We start from the raw sequence: 23,256 nt of genomic DNA, 5'->3' as shown, positions 1-23,256 counted from the left end.
ATACTTTGTACACTTTGAAGTATAGTCTCAGTAAACTATTAGTTTAGTAGTTTTATACTGCAAATATACTCATAAGTTTTCTTTAAGTGAACTTTACGTCATACTTTAAGTATACTACTGTGTCCCTATTTAGGTTTTAATTTGTATATATTTTGTTATATGAATATCTGAACATACAAAACATCCAAAGAAAGAACAGGGTATCTGCTTGTAAACAAAAACATTATACTATATCCACACACACTCTTTTAACAACACAATAATGCTAATAATCATAATAAAAAAAAAAAATAAATAACAACATTAACAAAAAAAAAAAAAAAAAAGACTATGGATTGGATTCAGGATGATAATCAAAACGTAGATGGAGTCGATCAACACCCCAAAGCTTGACTGTAGTTATTACTTCTTCATCCGTCGACATTTTATTCCATAACGTTACAGTTTTGATGCTGTTTCATGTCAGATGATGGTGTTACATGTGTTAGTATCTGTTGTTTCTTTTTCTTCTTCACTTGTGTTTTTTTTGGGGGGGAAATTCTGTACAGAAGATGTGTACTAGCGCCCTCTACCGTTTAACAATGAAAACACGGATTCTAGGAGAACAAGTATAGCTCAAATATATTTAGACTTTTTGTAAGTATACTGTAAGTCAAGTATACTTAAATGTCACTTTAAGTATATTTCTGAGAAGTACATTGTGACGAGTGGGGCGGGGCCGAGAGCCGTGGGAACAGAGCGAGGCCGGTGGAGTGATTGGGAAATGAGCCACCTGCTCCACTCACCGGTCTCGAGTCCCACGGAGGAGATTGGGAGGATACAAAAGAGGAGCGACAACAGTGAAGGACGAGAGAGGACCAGGCCTGGGCTTTAATCTGTGGTTTGGTTTTTATTTGTGCGCAGCAGTCGCCCGTGAGGGGCTGTCGCGCTATTGTATGTTTATTTGGTTATTAAAGTTTTATTTGAGTGTTCGCCGGTTCCCGCCTCCTTCTTCCGTGATTATGGAGTTTTTATATTATTACATACATGAAGGCCATTTCTGGGAAGTGCATAAAAAGTAAACTTAAAGCATACTTTCCTATTTTTAGTTTAAAAGAAGTTTACTAATAGCACACTTGAATAAACTTCGTTTTCGTAAGGGTCTTCAGTGACTCTAAAAACTGCTGGGTTGAAAACAACCCAATTTGGGTTATTTTGGCAACCCAGCGCTGGGTCAAAAAGGGACGAACCCAACGCTGGGTTATTTTAACCCAACCAGTTGGGTTAGTATGTTTAACCCAGCATGCTGGGTTGCTTTTTTTATGGTTTAAAATTACTACTTTGCAGGGTTTTAAAAACCAGAGCGGGTGTTTTTTTTATCACTGTATTTCAGAAGGAAACCGACTGTATTTAGAAAATGTTCGATTTTGCACGTAATGCTTGATAAGGCAGCGTTTGTGAGCTCAGCGCTTTGTAGCCGTTACCGGAGAATCCTGCATCTCTCCCGCTCTTAAAGCGCCTCCTGCTGGCAGAAAATGAACTTGCGGAGTGTCGCCACTAATTGAGTGTAAGGCTGTGGGAAACAGTGCATTGCTAGGCTAAAATGAATCCAAATTGAGCTAGGCATTAAACCTACAAATTTTGTTCATTTTAAAAAATCACTTTTACACACAAATAGTAACTATCAAAAGGTAAATATTTATTAAAAACAAGAGAAAAGTCAAAGTAACATGCATGTAAGAAGAAATGCAGAAAAGTATGGCATTAACAGCTACAGAGTTCATAAATATAAAGCATTGAACATTTGTTGAATATAACTTTTAAGATCAAATTGGACTTTGGTAAATTTTATATATTGTATAAAAATATACGAACACACTATTATACAATAAATGTACAATTAGTTAAGTTCTTTACCAACTATTCTAGCATTACAGTACACAAATAAACCACAACATTAACACTGATATTATAACATTTAACAGATGCGCGAGTGTGTGTGTGTGAAAGAATGTGAGCATGTGTGTGAATGACAGAGTGTAAACTCTTTACTAAACAACACAGAACAAGCATTTAACATTTTGTTTTTACAAATTATACACTTACAGTTTGTTTCACCGTCCATGAATAAAGATCATGCATCACTGTCAAACTTTCATGATCTCTTTAGCATAACTGATGTAGTCATTAAGAAGCCCCATCAGCACATGTGACATCTACATCACCCAGGGCAGCGTCCTCCTTTAAAACCACTGTTGCATCAGTTTAGGGGAAAGGACATTCTCTTCTTTGACCAGCATTCATCCCAGTCACCACCTGCTCTTCATCAGTGGCCAAAAAAGAGAAAAACATAAAAAAAAAAGAAAACATTTAACTGAACTATCCATTTTCAGATAGAGGTGTATTCACATCAGTAAGGAGAGTTAAATAATCTGTTTTAAAGTTTCAACACTTTGTGTGGTTGTTTAATGTCAGCGCTCGAGAATGCTATAATGGCAGCACCAGTGTGAGGGCATGTGATATTGTTTGAATAAATATATTGCTTTCAGAAAGCTACTTTACTGAAACATTCACACATACCTCACAAATGTTCATGAACATTGAGGGCTGCTCTTCAAAGGGTCAGTTCACCAAAAAATGAAAATGGTCATAATTTACTCCCCCATGTTGTTCCAGACCCATACAAACTCTGCTAAGTTTTGGAACACAAATAAATATATTTAATATTCTATTAATTTTTGTCCTCCATTGCTAGTCTGGGAGACCAATATTTTCTTCTGAACAGACATGTTCACTATCATATAATTTAAGATTTAATCATATATAAATATCGGAATGGATTACTTCTACAATAACTCTGAAAATTCAAAATATATTCATTGTATCTAAAGACAGACAAAAGTCGTATAGGTTTGGAATGACATGAGGGCAAGTAAATGATTTTTTGTGTGAACTATTCCCTTAAGAGGGAAGACCAAGAATGATGACTCTCCAAATCAGACAACTCCAAAGTTGGTTTGAGTTCTGCAATGAAAAACAGACATCGATGGTTTTAATGAAATGTTCACGTAATCACACTGTTGTTGCATCAAAATGTGAAGTAAACAGGCAGGAGACAACAGAAACATTTATTTTGCTAAAAATAACTTACATAAATCTCAAAAGAATGATGCTCACCTATGTCTCTGGCTTTCAACATCTACAAAAAACAAAAAACAAACATTATTTTACTCTTAGTAAAAGAAAACAACTGATAACTGATATTATGAAATTATGAAGTTCACTTGCCTTAAATTATCTTTCCCTCTCTTCAGAAGAAGCTGAGAACACCGCCTCCTCCTCACACAAGCAGGCTTCTGTGTCCTTAACTCCAAAGTTAGCTTGAGTTCTGCAAAGAAAAAAGGGACATCACTGGTTTCAATAGAATATGAACATGTAATCATACTGCTGTTGCATCAAAATGTGAAGTAAAGAGACAGGAGACAACAGAAACATTAATTTTGCTAAAAAATAACCCATAAATCTCAAAAGAATGATGCTCTCCTATGTCTCTGGCTTTCAACATCTACAAAAACAAACATTATTTTAGTCTTAGTAAAAAAAAAGATAACATAATTCTGAAGTTCACTTGCCTTAAACCCGTCTCTCCCTCTCTTCAGAAGAAGCTGAGAACACGCCTCCTCCTCACAAAAGCAGGTGTCTTGACACAATGAAGACACGAGCTCGACAAGTCTGAAATATTACATGTAAAACATACTTTTAACAATTACCACTTCAACAGCCTCAAAATAATCATGGTAGTCTTTATTACATAACGCGGTTTCCTTTAGGAAACTAACGTACATTCAGTTTAACCGCGAAAAATAAGAAATTAATATGAGTGTAACCGTAACCATAACCGTCTATTAACACCTCAAAAAGGGCAGATATTGTAAAATATTATGTAAATATGACATAAGACACTCACGGACGTTATATTAAAAGTAACTTACGTGTTCCGTTCAGTAACGTTAAAGGAGGCCGTTAAGACCTCCGTTTCTGAGGCGAAAACCGCGTCCGCGTATGTTTCTATATAACGTTAAACTCTTTTGTTTCCGCCTTTCATAAAACCTTTCGACTTTCATAAACCGGGTAAACAATAAACGATAATTTTACATTTTGAATCTTTACTTACCGTAATGTCTTTCACTCGCTTCTCGCTTCTCGCACTGTAGACGTACGATTTTAACGTGACGTGCGTGCTCTCCTTCACGTCCGCGTTCACAACCCAGCGCCGCTGGGTTATGATCAAGTCCAATTTTCAACCCAAACTTGGGTTAAAACAACCAAATGTCCTACCTAGCGGTCTCAACCCAGCATTTGGGTTGAAAAAAATAACCCAGCGTTTTTTAGAGTGTACCTGTGGCCCGAATCTCAGCTGAACTCAGTTTAACAGCTCTCCTGCTCGCGTGATACTGTTTAGTTAGGAATTATGTGATGCATATTGTCACCTTGAATGTGGTTCAGTAACATGTGGTTAGGTCATGAGCCACTGCAGGTTAATGAATGGCCGAGAACGGAATTACGCAGTTTGCATGCAAAAATCAAACATAGCTCTGCAAACACACAGAATCAGTGTTGTATTAGAAACACATGAAATTTTATATTGTACATTTTTAATTACAACCTAACAAAGTTAGAATGTGCATTATAATTCAATATTTCTATGCGATGGAATGTGGTTGATCAGCCTATAATCATAATCTGTATTTGTGAATGAGGAAGTATTTTTTGTATTGCTTTGACACTGAACTCATTCACTTTGACTCTCTAGTGCAGTAATACACAGCAGTGTCTTCAGTCTTGAGGCTGTTCATCTGTAGATACAGTTGACTGCTGGAATCATCTCTGGACACTGTGAACCTGCCCTGAACTGACTGGGAATAGGAGATCGGAGAACTAGATGTGCTGATAAATGCAATCCACTCCAGTCCTTTTCCAGGGCTCTGTCTGATCCAGTTTAAATAAAGACCGCTGAAAGTAAATCCAGTTATTGTACATGTAAGTTTGTGAGACTCTCCTGGTTTTTTAACCACTGCTTCAGACTGAGTGAATGTCTGACATTCAATACCTGTGGAAAAAGAAACAATATTACATGTAAAGAAGTATAATGTTAAATGTTTGCACTATTGTTGTTTGTGGTGACTTACATGGTAAAATGTTCAGAAGTACAAATAAAAGAAACTTTTTAAACATGGTGTATGTTAACTTTAAACCAGAAAGATAGCCTTTGTTTCCAGAGTTCAGATGTCTGTTCAGATCACAAAGATGAACTGTCACATTTAAAGAAGTAAGCTGATTTGCATATTCAAATCAGAAAACTGATGATATAAAATGCTGCACATATTTGGACCAGATTAAGATTTTTGTGGTTAATGTTTGATCTATATAAACAGACCATAATTTTGCTATTATTAGAGATAAATGCCATTTTTGTGTTGCATTACTTTTCATTGTATGTTGTTTAATGGATTTTAATATAATTGCTTTTTGGTTTAATATGAAATTAAAATATCAAAATTATAAAATATGAAATTGCAGAAAATTGTTTTAGGCAGTATAAATTCAGTTGATGGATTATTGCCATCTATTGGTGTTTAATCAGGCAGCTCACATCTCTTATAGACATCCTGCACTCACATCACACAGACAGAATAAACACTTCACTTCATTGACTGACACAGATCTGATGATGAAACCCTTGATGCTGATCAAACAGTGCTGAAAACTACTATACCTCTTCTGAGACCACAGCAAAACTCTGCTCACTTCTTATGGGATGAGAGCAAAATGATGCAAAATATAATGGATTTTACTGACTTTCTGTTGAAACATAGTTTCTGATTATAGTGCTTTATCTAATTATTTTGTTTATTTTATTAGGTTGCTTAATTGTTGTTTTGATGAACATCAGTGAATATCAGTTAAAGGACAAATACTGTAATGTCAATATGATGATGTTTTTGTACAGAGAGGCTGTTGGCGTCTGTCACTGTGTTTCTCTGGCACAATAATACACAGCTGTGTCTTCAGCTTGCATATTCTTTCCTTGCAGTGTTATTGTGTTACTGGAAGTGTCTCTGGTGATACTGAACTTGCTTTTCAGGGAATCCTTGTAGGCTAAGCCTCCACTACTCCAGATGACTCCAATCCACTCCAGAGCTTTTCCTGCAGGCTGACGAATCCAGCTGCTGCTATAGCTTGTAACTGAATAGGAGACTTTACAGTTGATAGTGAGAGTGGCATCAGGACGGACAGTCAGAGACTCAGGCTGAGTGAGTTCATTTGAATCAATACCTGTATCAAATCAAATAATACCTGTTAATAACAGATCATGATCTTTTGATCAACAAAATGATGTATCACACAGAAAGCAGACTAAACTTACAGGATATCACTGCCAGAAGCAACACTAAAGATGAAGAGATCATGGTTTGTTTCACAGCACAGTTTGAATGAACTGAAGTGATTCTTCACTCCTCTAGTGATCAGATGAATGTATAAACTGACTCATGCCTGCTGTTTAAATATGCAACAGGAGATTTACATAATCATACAGAGCTATGTTTTGTGATAACTGTTGGAAAAAATAAAAGAAATACAAAGGTGCATTCAGATCAGTGATTATTAACAAGTGTCGTATAAATCTGCAAGTAAATCGTATGTTAAAAATTGATGTTCCAAAAAACCTGTACTAAACAAGACTAAAACTACAAAGATGTTGTAGTTTTTAGGACAGAGATTGAAGAAGCAGTTCGACTCTCCCTCTAGTGATCAGATAAAATGGTTCATGTCCACTGGTTAAATATGAAACAAAAATTCTATATAATCACATGTATTAGTTTTTGTTTTGCCTTTTGTTTAATTATGTCAAGCCCATAATTAATAAACAAAATTCAGTAGGCTAGGAGCATTTTAAATGGCTCTCTCTTAAAAAATAATAAATAAAAAAAAGTTTGCAAAACTGGGTTTTCACAGTAAGTCCATAGAAGAACCATTTTTTCTTAGTGTGAAGAACATTATCTAAAGATAAAGAGCCTTTTGTGGAATGGTAAGGTATCCCGTGGATGTTGACCCTGAAATGTGATTTTTTTTTTCTTTTTAACTCTTAATGAAAATAGAGAGTTTATTTTCTAATGATATAGGCTAATTCTAATTCAGTTATTATTAAAGTAAATTATTATTATTAAAGTTTTTTTTTTTTTTTGAGAAAACAGACTATAAAGATTTTATAATATTATTATTAATAAGTTCAGTAAAAGAAAATGGGTGGTGTATGTATAATATAAAGCGTATTTAACAATACATTCACAATATTCAGTGATATGTGCTATGCTGTTCCTGAAGTTCTTTTTTGAGCTGTGGACACTGATAAATGTAAATGTAACTTCAGCTGCTCTGCATATTTCAGCATAACATCTGATTTCATGGTATAACTAAGACTAAGACAGGATCGGATGAAACGTGCTCCGTGCTGCTGTTTATACTGCAGCGATCTGGCACACCACATTAAAGAATATCAAAATGAAATGCTTGAAATTTGTTATTTCAAATTTTATATACTTATAATCATGTTTCTACACATATGGCCCACTGCAGTTGAACTAGATTTGCAACTCATTTGATGGAATGCATCACATATGTTATGACTGAGGATTGATGTCAACTGTATGCTTCAATTCAAGGAACCCATTAGAAATGATCTACTTAATAAATCGGGGGGGTCACTGCAGGGCCCCCAATATATCTGCTCCCCATACTCTCCCCCTCTTCCCCCCTTTATTCAACCCACATTAAACATACCACAGTCTAAAACAAAACCTAAAATCACACTTTTAAATTTTTTTTTTTAAATTACATATTGAAATGTATAGTTCAGTCATGAAACTCTAGATGGTGCAGGCTGACGGGTATTAATGTAACTGATGATATTCACAGCATTTGGCATATACAGCCAATAAGATTGCTGCGTTACATTAAAATGGCTGGTTAGCATCCACTTGAGCATTTCATAGCGGGCTTTTATGAGTTCATCTGAAACCCACCACCTTCCCCAGCTCCACCTGTATAGATCTGCTACGGGTTATTTTTTTTTACTATTTGCGCAGCAGCAGCAGGATGTCTTAAATACTCACAGCACCGTATCGCCATATGTATGGGCAGTAGCAAGTTCACGTACTTGCTTGCAGCAGCAGCAATAATCTACAACTACAGCAATAACCAACAGCAGCAGCAATTCAGCAGCAGCAGCCAAGACCAAATACATTAACATTGTCATAACCATTACCATGCTAAAATCTTCTGAATGTAGTGCATGATTGAACTATAGATTTTGTTTTATACTTTTCTTTCTTAAGCACATAACTGCCTACAGCTGTCTTTCTATCTCTGTGGATATTTTTGTGCTTGCCTCTTGTTGTGGGGAAGTCGTGGCCTAATAGTTAGAGAGTTTGACTCCTAACCCTAAGGTTGTGGGTTTGAGTCTTGGGCCGGCAATACCATGACTGAGGTGCCCTTGAGCAAGGCACTGAAAATTAATAGCAGCGTTGTAGTATTTCCTGATAACATACTTTGTGTTGCAGAAAACAGCAGCAACAGAATCCACACAATCATGATGTTTAATGTTTGCTCTTAACTGTGCACTACATGCAGCATAATTAGCCTGTGTATGTGTACGAAAGATTTGCATCATGGAAATCCTCCCTCTTCTCAAGCTAAAGCATATACTCTAATTTGATATTTTGCTTCATGCATTCATATTCATTCCTGTAGACAACTGCAGCATATTTCATAAAGAAAACTGCACTGCACAGACAATTTTGCCTTATTTGTCTTTATGTGGGACAAATATAAAAACAAGGACACAATGTTTTACCATATTATAGGAGCATGACATATTTTCCCATAATGCTGATTTAATGTCAGTAAGGGTCTAATAGACCTTTGTGGTTTGAAAAATAAAAATTACAAACTTATTGTGAGGTCTGGCTGAGTGTCTCTGTGTTTCTGGAAGAGACAAAGGACATTTTAAATCTGCTTTTCAGTATGTCACCTCTACCATTCAACCATCCAACACAGCGTTATAGAGCAACCTGTCATGCCCAGTGAACACAACCCAGAAAAGGTGGTTTTAATGGCCAAACATTTTACACATATTAATGGCAGTAATAATTTTATTAGTTAAAGAGTCATAAGTTAAAGAGGTGTTGTATAACAAATGTCTGTATGAGCTCTTAAAGGGACAGTGAACTGTAAACATCAAAATTCTCTCATTATTTACTCACCCTCACATTTACATTACATTCACATTTAGTCATTTAGCAGACACTTTTATCCAAAGCGACTTACAAATGAGGACAATGGAAGCAATCAAAATCAACAAAAGAGCAATGATATAAGAGTGCTATAACAAGTCTCAGTTAGCTTAACGCAGTACACATTGCAAGGGCTTTTTAAATAATAAAATAAATAAAAAGAAAACAGATAGAACAGAAAAAGAATTGAGCAAGCTAATGTTAGGTCTTATTTTTTTATTTTGATTTTTTGTTAATTGTATAATAAATGAAAAGAAACCAGATAGAATCCAGAAATATTAGAAAGCTAGTTAGATTTTTTTTTTTTTAAGAATAGAATTAGAATAGTGAATGCTAAAGTTAGAGGGTCAAATGAAGATGGAAGAGATGTGTTTTAAACCGATTCTTGAAGATGGCTAAGGACTCAGCTGCTCGGATTGAGTTGGGCAGGTCATTCCACCAGGAGGGAACATTTAATTTAAATGTCCATAAAAGTGACTTTGTGCTTCTTTGGGATGGCACAATCAAGCGACGTTCACTTGCAGAACGCAAGCTTCTAGAGGGCACATAAGTCTGAAGTAATGAATTTAGGTAAAGGGGTGCAGAGTCAGTGGTGTTTTTGTATGCAAACATCAATGCTTTGAATTTTATGCGAGCAGCTATTGGTAGCCAGTGCAAATTGATAAATAGAGGTGTGACGTGTATTCTTTTCGGCTCATTAAAAATTAATCTTACTGCCGCGTTCTGGATTAATTGTAAAGGTTTGATAGAACTGTCTGGAAGACCTGCCAAGAGAGCATTGCAATAGTCCAGCCTGGACAGAACAAGAACTTGAACAAGGAGTTGTGCAGCATGTTCCGAAAGAAAGGGCCTGATCTTCTTGATGTTGAATAAAGCAAATCTGCAGGACCGTTTTAGCAAAGTTAGCTGATCATCAATCATAACTCCAAGGTTTTTGGCTGTTTTTGAAGGAGTTATGGTTGATGTGCCTAACTGGATGGTGAAATTGTGATGAAACGATGGGTTTGCTGGAACCACAAGCAGTTCCGTCTTGGCAAGGTTGAGTTGAAGGTGATGGTCCTTCATCCAGCAAGAAATGTCTGTTAGACAAGCTGAGATGCAAGCAGCTACCATCGGATCATCAGGATGGAATGATAGGTAGAGTTGAGTGTCATCAGCATAGCAATGGTATGAAAAGCCATGTTTCTGAATGACAGAACCTAATGATGCAATGTAGACAGAGAAGAGAAGTGGTCCAAGAACTGAGCCCTGAGGCACCCCAGTAGTAAGGTGTTGCGACTTGGACACCTCACCTCTCCAAGATACTTTGAAGGACCTATCTGATAGGTAAGACTCAAACCACTGGAGTGCCCTTCCTGAGATGCCCTTTGTCAGTAGGGTTGACAGGAGGATCTGGTGGTTAACCGTGTCAAAAGCAGCAGATAGATCAAGCAAGATAAGTATTGAAGATTTGGATTCCGCTCTTGCCAGTCTTAGGGCTTCAACAACTGAGAGCAAGACAGTCTCAGTTGAATGTCCACTTCTAAAGCCAGATTGGTTGCTGTCAAGGAGGTTGTTCTGTGCGAGAAAGGCAGAGACTTGGTTGAACACAGCTTGTTCAAGTGTTTTTTCAATGAAAGGAAGAAGGGAAACTTGTCTGTAGTTCTCTAAAAGACTTGGATTGAGGATGGGTTTCTTAAGTAGTGGAGTTATATGAGCTTGTCTAAACGTTGAGGGAAAAACGCCAGTGTGGAGGGATATGTTAATGATGTGAGTGAATGCAGGTACAACTGCAGGAGAAATGGCTTGAAGGAGATGAGATGGAATAGGATCAAGCGGACAAGAAGTAGGATGATTAGAAAAGATGAGTTTGGAGACTTCTGCTTGAGAGAGTGAAGAGAAGGATGCAAAATGAGTGTATGTTTGCTGGTGAGATGTGCTTGATGGATAGTGGTGTGGAAAATTGTGCACTGATGTTTTTAATTTTATTAATGAAAAACGTGGCAAAGTGGTCAGCTATTAGAGTTGATGCAGGAGGGCTGACCTGGAAGACAAGAGGCAAACAGTGTCTAAACAAGATTTAAGAGTGGGGCAGAAAGTATCAGTAGCACTGTTAGTATCAAAAGGTGCTAACAGTTTAGGGGAAGGAAGCGAAGATGAAACCATAGCAGATAGCCGGGAGGGTGAGAGTGAGCGTAGGTCACATCCTCATAAACCTGTTTGTATGTACATATGGATGTATTTTTCAGATGTTTCTGTCCATATAATAAAAGTCAGTAGATCCAAAACAACAATGGATATCACTGACCTGAATAAACAAAAATATTGAGACATTTTAACAATAAATAATTTTGTTCATGTTTCAAACCTGTATTACTTTCTTTTGTTATGATAATTCAGTATTAGTAAAGATGACTGCATGTTTATAAGTGCAGATAGCAGACATGTGTCAGGTTTTTTTTTTTTTTTTTTTTTTTTTTACTTTTTACATTTTTTGTGTGATAATTGTTTTACTGTTGTTAAAAAAGACTAACCAGGGACTGGGGCTGCAAGAAGCCTATATGTGTAGCATCATTTGTTTGAAATTATAGCAATGTTATACTGCATTGTCCCTGTTAAATAAACTAATAAATAAATAAATGTAATGTCTGAAAACTATGAAAATATACCCAAAACTTCCATTCCAATTCTTAAAACATTATTTGAGTTTTGTTATAAAACACGTCACAGGTTTTATTGTAGACCACGACTGTGGCTTTTCTGCTTATTGGCCCTAATGTAGGTTTCCTGCTCTTTGGGCTTTGTGTAAGTCATGTATAAAAATACACAGCCAGTGTTTATCAGATTGTATGAGCCATATGTGGTACCATCCACCTGTCACTAAACCTGAGGAATAATTCTGTTCATTAAAGTTGGACAATGGAAGATTTTCAAATTGAAATTCCAGAAATTGAAGTTCCAGAAACTGAAGTTCCAGAAGGGGACTTTTGTGATGTGGAGATGGAAATGAATTATGAATTAAAGATGGAGGATGATAATGTGGAGGGCATAGAAGATGAAGAATCTGAGAATAAAAGACGAAGCTGGAAATCCAAAACACCAAATCCAGTACAATCGCCAGATGCAGCATAACCTCCAAGGTCCTCGCAAAGTCCAAGTAAAAGTGAAAGACTACTTACGCTGTTCTGTGTTCACCGTCACCTTCTGCAACTGCCTGTTTCTGGGTACAGCTGCATTGATATGCTCCTTAAAGGTAAGGAATTTTGTTACAATTGATAACACATTGTAAGCATGGCTCAGGTCAAAATTGACTTAGAAACTGACTTTTTGACTCAGAGAGCCATATATTTGACATTAATTATGATCAAATAGCAATTAGATGTTGTGGGGGAAAATATTTTGTACTTTTATATTCACAGGCAATAAATAAGAAGTATAGGAGAGATGTCAGAGGAGCAAAGAAATTCAGCCGCTGTGCTCTGGCTGCCAATATTTGTGCCATCATTACAACCATCGTCACCATAATTGTTGTTTCTGTTGTTACTGCAATTGTTAAGAATGGACCTGGTTATTATTACCATAGAATATGTTATGTCATATGAAAGGCTATATGATGCAATCTACATTCGCCTTCATTAGTTTTGTGTCACATGTATTATTTTCTTGTTATTGTTTGCTGCTTATTATTAAACAATTGCATTCAGCTGTACATATTTATCTTTTCTTTATATGTTTGTTAATGAGAAGTATACTGACATTTACTTTTTCACACACAGATTATTATTTAGTTCAAGCTCTTTGAAGCTATGCTACAGTATGAATTTACGTTTGTGTTGAACCAGCACTAGACTTCAGATCAGCAGCACATCCCGGAAAAGAGGACCTTATGTGTGCATTATACTGTATGTACACACATAAATAAAGCTTATATAGTTTTCATGCATTTAAAGGATCATAACTAGTACACTTTGAATTAGAGTGTTTGTGAAGTGAATAGGAATCTTGATTGTGAATAGGTTGTCTTATTAAGTTTTGAGAAGTTTTAAACAAAGTATTCTGACTGTATGAATCGCTGTGTTTCTGTGATTGTGAGTCACTATGTAGTGGACAACTTCTTGTGTTCCACTGCAACCTACTGACACAGAAGAGAACTGCAGTTTTAAAGTAAAAGTGTGTCTAGACCAGTTTTGTATCATACCCACATACGTTAGTGTCACTGTGATTCTCTTGCACAGAAATACATACCTGAGTCCTCTTCTGTCAGTCCAGACAGTTTCAGATACATCATGCTTTTGGAATCATCTCTGGTGATTTCAAGCCTCCCCTTAAAGGATTCTGCCTTATGTCCACTTCCAGAACTGTAGCCCAGACCCATCCACACAAGTGGTTTTCCAGCTTGTTGTCTGATCCAGTGCATGCTACAGCAGTCAAAGCTGAACCCAGATCCTTTACAGGACAGAGTCAGAGTTTCTCCAGGCTTTTTCTGAATTGTGCTTTCAATGGACTCCATTTTTTGACATTGCAGGTCTGTAAAGAGAAAGCAGTTGATTTTTATATATATATATATATTATATATATATATATATATATATATATATATATATATATATATATATAATAAATGAAAAACAATCACACTACATATATATATATATATATATATATATATATATATATATTATATATATATAATTACTCACAATTTAGGTTGAACAAAATTAGTAATAAAGGTATATTCTTCATCTTGTGAGTGTTTATATGACTCTACAGCTTCACTCAGTTCAGCAGGATATAAATACTTGCAGCCTATCATTGATTCTCTTGACTATGCATAATGAGGAAATGATGAAAGATCACTGAGATTATCTTTTACACTTACACAGAGGATAACCAGAATCCAGTGTTTTATGGTCTTATTAACATCTGTTACATTGATCAGATCTTTCAATGTTTGATTAGTATGAAATATTTATATCTACAGTATATATTTAGTTTTTTTATTCACTCAAATTACCAAGCCTAACATAACTTTAATGTTTGTGAAATTAATTTTATCTCATGACATTTTTGAAGAACCATAGAAAAGTATAATGATGTTGATAGAATGTCTGATTAAACGTTGGGAAGGTTTTTAAAGGAAAATGTGATTGTGTGAGTTACTGTGTAGTGAACTTTACTTGTTGGATTCTACTGCAATCTACTATCACAGATGAGAACTGCAGTTTCACACTGCAAGTGTGTTTGTACAAACCCCTTTTTGTATCATTGTCACATACGTTAGTATCACTGTGCTTGTCTTGCACAGAAATATACAGCTGAGTCCTCTTCTGTCAGTCCAGACAGTTTGAGATACACCATGTTTTTTGAATTGTCTCTAGTAATTTCAATTCGGCCCTCAAAACTTTTGGCATAGTCATGTCTTTGTCCACTAATCCAAACATGGCCCATCCACACCAGTGCTTTTCCAGGTTTCTGTCTGACCCAGTGCATGTTGTGGCTTCCGAAAGTAAATCCTGATCCTCTACAGGAAAGACTCAGAGTTTCTCCAGGCTTTACCTCTCATACAGAAGAAATGGACTCCAAATTCTGACCTTTCACTCCTGTTGAAAAATAAAATAGAAATAAGAACAGAACATCAGGTAGAGTGAATATTTACTGTTTTACATTATGACACACACTTGCAAAGGCCAGTAGAAACAGAAGGTAAAGCAGGTTGTTGCACATCTTTGATTCAGTGAAGTGAACTCATATGAGACCCAGTGGAGAAGAACTGATCACATATATGTACGACAAATGAAGGGTGGTGACGTCATACATATAAAAAAAAGAAAAAGGCAAAATGGATGTTTTTTTTAAATATTCAAACAGGCTAATTTGTTCAATTATATCAATACCAGCAGTATGTACAGTTAAAATCAAGTTGTCTATTGGAGAGTTATTCTATTTACATTCTAAATATATATTTATGAATAATAACAACATGATTTCAAATGGTATAATTTTATATACAGTAGCTGTTTAAATGTATTTATGTTTGGCCACTCTATAAGTGGATGACACTGATTTAAAACAGATTAGCACAATAACAACAAAAAACAAGGGCCGATAATTTTAATTTTGTGGTCATTCAAAAGGTAAAAAGGAGTTTTCCATTTTTGTCAAAGTATTCATTATAACACAATAAATTACTATTGAAGTAACATATTTTTTTAAATATAGCTTAATAATGTAGACGACGTAAGTATATAATTTCAAAAGACTACATCTATTTGGTATTTAAAGGTCCAGATGTGGTAGATGTTGAGGTAGAAATTTAAACTTTAATTAGATTTTATGTAAATTATCTACTCATTCGTCAAATTAACTTATAACATTCAACCTATTAAAGTTTGAAAATATCAACATTTATAACTACTTAACATTTATTAATGTCATAATCGTAAAAAATTTGAATGTGAAAATGCACCTGCGGGAGAAGGCATATCATTTCATGAACACAGAGACAGCTGCATGACAATGCAAAAAGAAAGAAACAAATGTCAGCCCACTCGAATGATGAAAATGAAAATTCTCTGGGGCAGTTCCCGAAACCATTTACACCCAAGAGAATATATAACCAAAGCTTATTACAGCTCACTGAAACACCCTTAAAACTAGTGAACCTTTCAAGCGTTAAACCGTCTAGTTTTGTTAGTCAAAACATTAACAGCTGTGCCATGCACCTGTGCATTAGCTTTTTTTTTTTCCTGTCAATGTAAATATAGAATAGAATAAAACTTAACTTTTTAAAATGTATACCCAGAATATATGCTTTTTATTACAATGCAATGCATAAGGACATTTCTTATAGGCACTAAATGGCAAACATTAAGCCATTTAGCTTGTACACCTCAAAACAAACAATAAATAATTTAATTAATATCTGAATAACCTTTGTTATTTATATGGTTTCAAAGAAAACATGGATCAAAATTCACATAAACCAGTAGTAATATCACATGAATCACTTCCTTTCAGGAAGATCACAGTCCTGCAGACAATAAATGAATGTACTTTTTTTGAAGTATTACATTTTTACTTAATTACGTACATCATTACTTAATTTTACATCCATATATCAGGGGTTTTGCATATATTAAAAAGGTCTTTTAAAATCTTAATTCATCTTCCATAATTTAAAGCCTTAAAAAAAGTCTTAATTCAGAGCAAAGAGTCTTAAATTCATAAAGTCAGGGCATTAAATGTTGCATGCATTGCAAAAAACGAATATCTTCTACAGTATTTTTGTTTTCAAATACAACTATCTAGACATCATTAAATCAAGATACATTTACTTGAATTGCAAGTGTATAATGAAATCTTGAAAACTTTAACAAAATTAATTGAGTTTCTGCTTTAAAAAAAGAATATTGGGGTGCATAGAATGACATTTTTGAACAATTGCAAATGATTGTTCTTGTTTTTATCATAAATTCACTTTTTTATCAATTTCACACTGATTAAATATCACATTGATTATATCTTGGTTTAAGACTTTTACACTGAATTTTTTTTTTTTAAGTAAAGGAGATTGGTAACTTTTATTATATCTATATATTTAAAGTTATATAATATATTTATAGTATACAATATAACTTTAAAGTGTTGCTAACACAACTCATTGTGTGCACCCTAGACATTTGCATTTAGAGAACATGCTGACATAGCCTATTGTGTGCCCTTCAGTTTATTCCTTAAATTTTCTTTCTTGGTCTTAAAAAAGTTTTCATAAATCTTCATAAAACAGAAACCTTGCATACACAAGCCAGTTATTGCACCAGTTTCAATAGCACCCTGTGTTTGAGCCTCATATCTTCATCACTAGTCTTGCTTTAACAAAATTAGTCTAATATAGAAGCTTCAGAGCCTAAGCATAAGTGCATTATTATGTGCAAATTGTGCAAAATATTTCGCTATATGAAAATATTATTCAGAATTGCATAAACATACTGCGTTAGATTAAATGTCTCGTCTTCATATAAATAAATGCATTTTAAAAAATTTTAGTTTGCGATTTTCCTCGTTTCTGTTGCAATAAACTAAACAGCAGGTTTTTCGGGCTGCATGACTAACGTTATACTAACCAAACTCGACAAACTTGAATTTTCTGAATTAAACGCGAAAACCCGGAACTAGTCTTCACTCTTCACGTGTTACAGTGAAAAACATTGGGCTGTACCATTAAGTGTGTTATTTCATAAGAAAGGTACGTTTATAAGATTATTCTCATTATGTAGCCTAAAGTTTGTCACACTTGGGTGATCTTGTAAAGAACATAACTTCTGATTTATCATGTACGGTTTATAAATAAGCATGTTGTGTCGTTTATTTAAGGTTGTTCTCTAGTTTGCATTTTATATTGCATTGTTGTGGCTTGGTAATAAGCAGAAAGTAAATACAGCAGCGTTGTGTAAACTGTTAGGCAGAGCTGAGAGACCAGCAGTTGTCAAGTGACAAACGATACCAAAAAACCCTGCATCTCTCCTCCTGTGTTGATGTGCTCGTGAGAAAAAAGAAATGGGATTTTAATAGAACAAAAACACTTGTTATGTGAGGTAGCTTGTAGCCAAAGAATCATAGAGATAAAAGCAGAAATGCGGGTAGAATAATACTAAATGGGCGAGGCTTCGTGGTCTGGAAGTTGTTTGTCATTTGTGAGGTGCGAAGTGGCCTTAAATTAAAATTGTTTACCTATACACTCTGCTTTTCGCTTCGAAATCTATTAAAGTAGGCTACACCACCAGTGCGTTTCATTCGTTCATTTATATTCCAGACAGACAACTGCTGGATATCAACGGTTTTGTCTGGTTCGTGTTACTTTTCTCAGCGCTGGTCGGGATGAACTAATCACAGTCGTTTGTGATTGCTGTGTAATCATGTTGCAGCTTTACATTTGTGTGTGGGGGAAATACATTTAAATTATTGCACTTCAAGTACAATAAATACAAAAATGACTGGAGGATCTTGTTTTCAGGAATTCATACATTGTTCTGTGAAAAAACAACTAAACACACATAGATCTCTGAGACGTCTGTTAATTAGAGTGTTTTATCTGAAACTCTCATGTTCTAAATATTGGGTACACTTCCTCTGCAATGTCCAACACAGGTGTTCTCACAATGGAGAGCCAGAAACAGGTGCTGGAGAGGCTGCGGGGGGCTTTCCGCTCAGGTGTGACCCTTCCCGTCCACTTCCGTTTGACTCAGCTGGAGGCCATGATGTCACTGTTTGAAGACAACGAAACCCAGATTATAGAGGCCATGCATGAAGACCTTGCTAAGGTATGAACATGCACAGGTTGACACACAAGTACTTTTAAAATCAACGCACAAGTGATGCTTCATTCTCATCTGCCCTGCAGCCCAAGTTTGAGGCAGTGCTGTCAGAGATTGAAATAGTGGTGAATGACATTTGCTACGCCATCAGCAACCTGCAAAGCTGGATGCAGCCCACTTATGTGGCCACAAACCTGGTGAGATGCACACTTATATATTATTATATCAACTTTATTGCACCTTTAACACATGCAGCAGCTATAATATGAACGAAATGCTCCAACGATATTATTCAGCAGAAAACCTTCAAGGGTCTGGTCAATGCAGATTGAGATTGATCTCCCTAAAAATGCTTTATTTGTTTCCTCTCCCCATTTCACTTGTATTTCAGGCAACAAAGTTGGATGACTGTTTTGTACGAAGGGAGCCATTAGGTGTTGTTTTGATTATAGGAGCATGGAACTATCCTCTTCATCTAATTCTGTTACCTTTGATTGGTGCAATTGCGGCAGGTACTATCTATATCTTTTTCTGTTATATACCCTTTAAATACAGGGGCGTCATGCACCTAGTTTTTATTTTAAAGGGAGCACCAGTGACATTTCTGGCACTTCTTCCTAAGACTGTGTGTCATGATAGTCCAGTGGTGTCATTTTATAGTAAACATAGTGGTTGGGTTCGAATCCTGATATAATAAAAAATGTTACTACGGACCAAGTAAAATTGCAACTGAACTTGAGTGCCAGTAAGCTCCATGCAATTTAATGTGTGGAAAACAGAGGAATTGACTTTGCAATTAATAACCCAACCCCCACCCCCTTGAAGTAAAAAAAACTTTACTTCAAGTTTTCACTGTAATAATTACTGCAGTATCTTCACACCCAATTACATGGACTACTTTTGCATTCTGAACTAAAGTGAGAACATACATTAATAATGTCTTAACTGTTGCTATCGATTTAGTCTGCTAGGGCAAACTGCACCTTATTTCCATGTTTGGAAACACATTTTGCATAACACAGATTCTCTAGCATGCTTTATTTTTACAAAGACTGATATTTAAATTGATATATAATACATATTATGTGCTAAAACCCTAAAAATTTTGGACGGATTCCCCCAACCACTAGCACACAAAAACCTAGTGGTTCTGCACAAATTACAAAGGCTAAAGGACATATTTGGGCTTCAAAATGGTAAAACTCACCAAAAGGCATCTACTTTGAGAAACTACTAATTATGTACCTACAATCATCACAGAACTTAATTATCGAATAAAGAATGTGTTCTTTGGAAATCCATTGGCTCAAAAATCTGAGGAGGCACATCTGCAATATCTGTAACTCAATCACATCTTTTTAACAGGTAACTGTGCTATTCTGAAGCCATCAGAAATAAGTCGAGCAACCGAAAAGCTTCTTGCTGAACTCATTCCTAAGTACCTGTCCCAGGTAACCCTTGGGAAAGACCCATATGATCTAACTGAACACTTCTTAGTGTCAAGGTGCTACTGTGTTCATGCTAAGATTTGTAATCCTTCTCCTGTAAATGGGTTTGTTTGTGTCATGTGTGTTTTGTCTCGTAGGAGTGTTATGCAGTCATTCGTGGTGGAGCAGAAGAGACCAAGACATTGCTGGAGAATAGATTTGATCATATCTTCTACACAGGTTAGGGTTTGCATTGTTATCAATGACAGATTCAAAAAAAGTTGTCACCCTTCTATATTTGCTTCAACATCTCAAGTCTTCTCTCCTCCAGGCTCGCAGTCAGTGGCTCGTTGCATCCTGCTGGCCGCAGCGGTGCACCTCACCCCAGTTACTCTGGAGCTGGGCGGAAAGTGCCCCTGTTTGATATATGGCCGGCTAGACATGAAAGCTGCTGCTAAGAGGCTGGTGTGGGCCAAGTTTTTCAATGCAGGGCAGAGTTGTGTGGCTCCAGACTACGTTTTATGCACTGCTGAGACGAGAGATGCGCTGTTGCCTTTTATTAAAGAGACTCTGGAGAGTTTCTACGGATCTGATCCCCAGCAAAGCCCAGATCTGGGCCGTATCGTTACAGACAGGCACTGGGACCGACTGCTTGAGCTGCTAAAAAAGTCTGAGGGAAAGATAGTGATAGGAGGAGAGAGTGACAAAAAGACCAAGTACATTGGTTAGTAAACAATGTTACATATTCAGTATATACATAGATAATCAAAAGTTTGGGGGGTCAGTAAGATTTTTTTTTAAGAAATATTTGTTCAGCAAGGACACATTTAATAGATCAAAACAGTAGAGACATTTATAATGTTACAAAAGATTTATACTTCAAATAAATGCTGTTATCTTAAACTTTACTGCTACTGCTGCAGTATGTAGTATGCATTTTCAGAATACATAGGTTTCTGCATGACCTACTGAATTTCCTTAAATGTGCAATATACATTTATATAAAAGAATTGTTGGCAGCTAAACTGGTATTGCATTCTGAGCTTTTTCTCTTGCTTTTCATGGACTGTCTCAGCCCCCACTGTGGTCGTGGATGTCATGGAGTCTGATGCTTTAATGCAGGAGGAGATTTTTGGCCCCATCCTCCCTATTCTCACCATCAAGTCTCTCGATGAAGCAATCTATTTCGTCAACGAGAGAGAAAAGCCTCTGGCACTCTACGCCTTCTCCGATGAGTCCCAGGTAAGGAAGGAAAAAAACAAAAGTCCTTAACATGAGTGAAGTGTGAAGTAAGCGATAAAGCTATGCATCTCTATATTTGTTAAGGTTGTGAATACCGTTCTTGAGAGGACCTGCAGTGGAGGCTTCTGTTCCAATGATGGAATAGTTCACATGAGCCTCCCTGGATTACCCTTCGGAGGAGTTGGTAAGGCTGAATGCATTCCTTTAATGTAACAACTGCCTGCTTGTTTTTTTTTTTTTTGAGTAAAGGTGAAATCTGATTTTTTTCACCTTTGCCAGGCGCAAGTGGGATGGGCAACTACCACGGTCGCTGGGGCTTTGAGACGTTCAGTCACAAGCGGGGCTGCATGATGAGGAGCTGGCTGCTGGAGCGCGTCAATGTGCTGCGCTACCCTCCCTATAATGAAAGCAATCTCAGCTGGCTGCGCTGGGCCACCACTGCCAAGAAGAAGGGGTGGGCAGGATGTTCTGTTATGTGAGCGCTGAGTCTGACGCTCACTTTGAGGATGGTCATTTTTTTAGATTTTGTCAATGAAGCAGATTGTAACCATGGAACAAAAAAATATGGCTCGGCGTTCACCAAGGTTTTACAGAGAGTTTGGTCAGAAACACAAACCTCATCTGTGGATTTTCCATTGTGAGGTCATTTAAAAGACCACCAGAGGTCAGCATTGAGAAAAGTTGCTTCTTCTGGATGCTTCTATTGTGTGAGAAAAGAGGCCATTTACTTGGAAAAGAATGAGTTTATTTTACCATTGTTCAAATACACTACTCAACTCTTTGTGTGCTAATTCACATCTGTTATTATCGAATACTAAAGTGAAAAGCATTATTTTACTTAGTAAGGTAATGTAGCATCTTTACTGTTACATATTTTGCAATATAGCTCGTAATAGTTTAGGGTTTTCTATGTAGTAAAATATCAAGTAGCATTTCTAGTTTATGAGTTGTATACTTTTCATCTATAAAGCTGAGTACAAAAATAAAGTCTGACAAACATGTTTGGCCTCAAAAAGCATAATGGGGATTTATTTATATTGTAATTGCATTTGTTCATATACACATTTTTTTTTTCTGAGAATTTGGTTTACATACCAACCATGACGTCATTGTATATATATATATATATTATATATATATATATAAATGTGTATATATATATATATATAAATTATTCTATATATATATTATATAAAAATGTGTATATATATAATCTATATATATATATATATATATATATATATATATAATAAATGTGTATATATATATATATATTTATATATATATATATAATGTGTGTATATATATATATATATATAACACACATTTATATATGAAAAAAAATGTGTGTGTGTGTGTTTATTTCTTATATACACATTTTTTTTTTCTGAGAATTTGGTTTACATACCAACCATGACGTCATTAGAAAATAACATAACATACATTTTTTTTCTGAGAATTTGGTTTACATACCAACCATGACGTCATTAGAAAATAACATAACATACATCATGATGTTACATCAATTATTTTGACATACAGTACTGTTAAATAGTTTGAGGTTTGTAAGATTTTTTTGTTTTGTTTTAAAGTATCCTATGCTCTCAAAGTCTGGATTAATTCGGTCAGAAATACAATAAAACAGTAAGTTTGTGAAATATTTTTACAATTTTGCTTTTTAATTTTTTTTTTTTAATTGTGCTTTTTTACACTTTAAAATATAATTTATTCCATTACTCCAGCTGATTTGCTGCTCAAGAAACATTTCTTATTATTATCAATGTTAAAAACAGCTGTGCTGTTTTATATTATTGTAGAAATCATGATACATTTTTTCATGATTCTTTGATGAATAGAAAGCTCAAATGAACAGCATTTCTCACATTGAAACAGACATATTTTGAAACAATGTGAAAGTCTTTACTGAATTTACTCAATTTAATGCATACTTGCTGAATAAAT

At 35.5% G+C, this 23,256-nt stretch overlaps 2 protein-coding genes and 1 gene segment (V, D, J or C); 1 reads left to right on the top strand and 2 right to left on the bottom strand.

The window, feature by feature from the left end:
- Positions 1–5,986: 5,986 nt before the first annotated feature.
- On the bottom strand, positions 5,987–6,561 carry LOC122136877. The segment is given in 2 exon segments: positions 5,987–6,315; positions 6,407–6,561. Coding segments are annotated over 2 exon segments (351 nt in total).
- A 4,762-nt stretch (positions 6,562–11,323) lies between these two features.
- Positions 11,324–13,821, bottom strand: LOC122136780 (Ig heavy chain V region 3). The gene is made up of 2 exons (XM_042721377.1): positions 13,557–13,821; positions 11,324–11,355 (listed from the first exon to the last, which is right to left on the bottom strand). Exons 1-2 carry the CDS (start codon positions 13,819–13,821, stop codon positions 11,324–11,326), a joined length of 297 nt encoding a protein of 98 aa, XP_042577311.1.
- Positions 13,822–17,379: 3,558 nt separating this feature from the next.
- aldh3b1 (aldehyde dehydrogenase 3 family, member B1) lies at positions 17,380–22,309 on the top strand. 2 transcript variants are annotated; one of them, XM_042720013.1, is made up of 10 exons: positions 17,380–17,556; positions 18,459–18,631; positions 18,712–18,822; positions 19,017–19,137; positions 19,991–20,076; positions 20,211–20,292; positions 20,384–20,776; positions 21,128–21,294; positions 21,379–21,478; positions 21,574–22,309. In XM_042720013.1, exons 2-10 carry the CDS (start codon positions 18,470–18,472, stop codon positions 21,771–21,773), a joined length of 1,422 nt encoding a protein of 473 aa, XP_042575947.1. In that variant the 5' UTR covers positions 17,380–17,556; positions 18,459–18,469; the 3' UTR covers positions 21,774–22,309. The 2 variants fall into 2 exon arrangements, with proteins under 2 accessions (XP_042575947.1, XP_042575948.1); XM_042720014.1 differs by lacking the exon at positions 17,380–17,556 and adding an exon at positions 17,807–18,009.
- Positions 22,310–23,256: the final 947 nt, after the last annotated feature.

The sequence above is a fragment of the Cyprinus carpio genome, chromosome B3, assembly GCF_018340385.1.
Source record: "Cyprinus carpio isolate SPL01 chromosome B3, ASM1834038v1, whole genome shotgun sequence".
Lineage (NCBI taxonomy): Eukaryota > Metazoa > Chordata > Actinopteri > Cypriniformes > Cyprinidae > Cyprinus > Cyprinus carpio.
This window is presented reverse-complemented; position numbering and strand designations above follow the sequence as displayed.

Bases quoted from the DNA above. Each gene is read 5' to 3' on its own strand.
- LOC122136780 (XM_042721377.1), bottom strand. From the start codon at position 13,821: ATGGAGTCCATTGAAAGCACAATTCAGAAAAAGCCTGGAGAAACTCTG. The intron at 11,356-13,556 runs GTATGTATTTCT...CTTGTCTTCCAG, and splicing joins ACTGACAGAAGAGGACTCAG to GTCAGCCCTCCTGCATCAAC.
- aldh3b1 (XM_042720013.1), top strand. From the start codon at position 18,470: ATGGAGAGCCAGAAACAGGTGCTGGAGAGGCTGCGGGGGGCTTTCCGC. The intron at 21,295-21,378 runs GTAAGGAAGGAA...ATATTTGTTAAG, and splicing joins CCTTCTCCGATGAGTCCCAG to GTTGTGAATACCGTTCTTGA. The intron at 21,479-21,573 runs GTAAGGCTGAAT...CACCTTTGCCAG, and splicing joins ATTACCCTTCGGAGGAGTTG to GCGCAAGTGGGATGGGCAAC.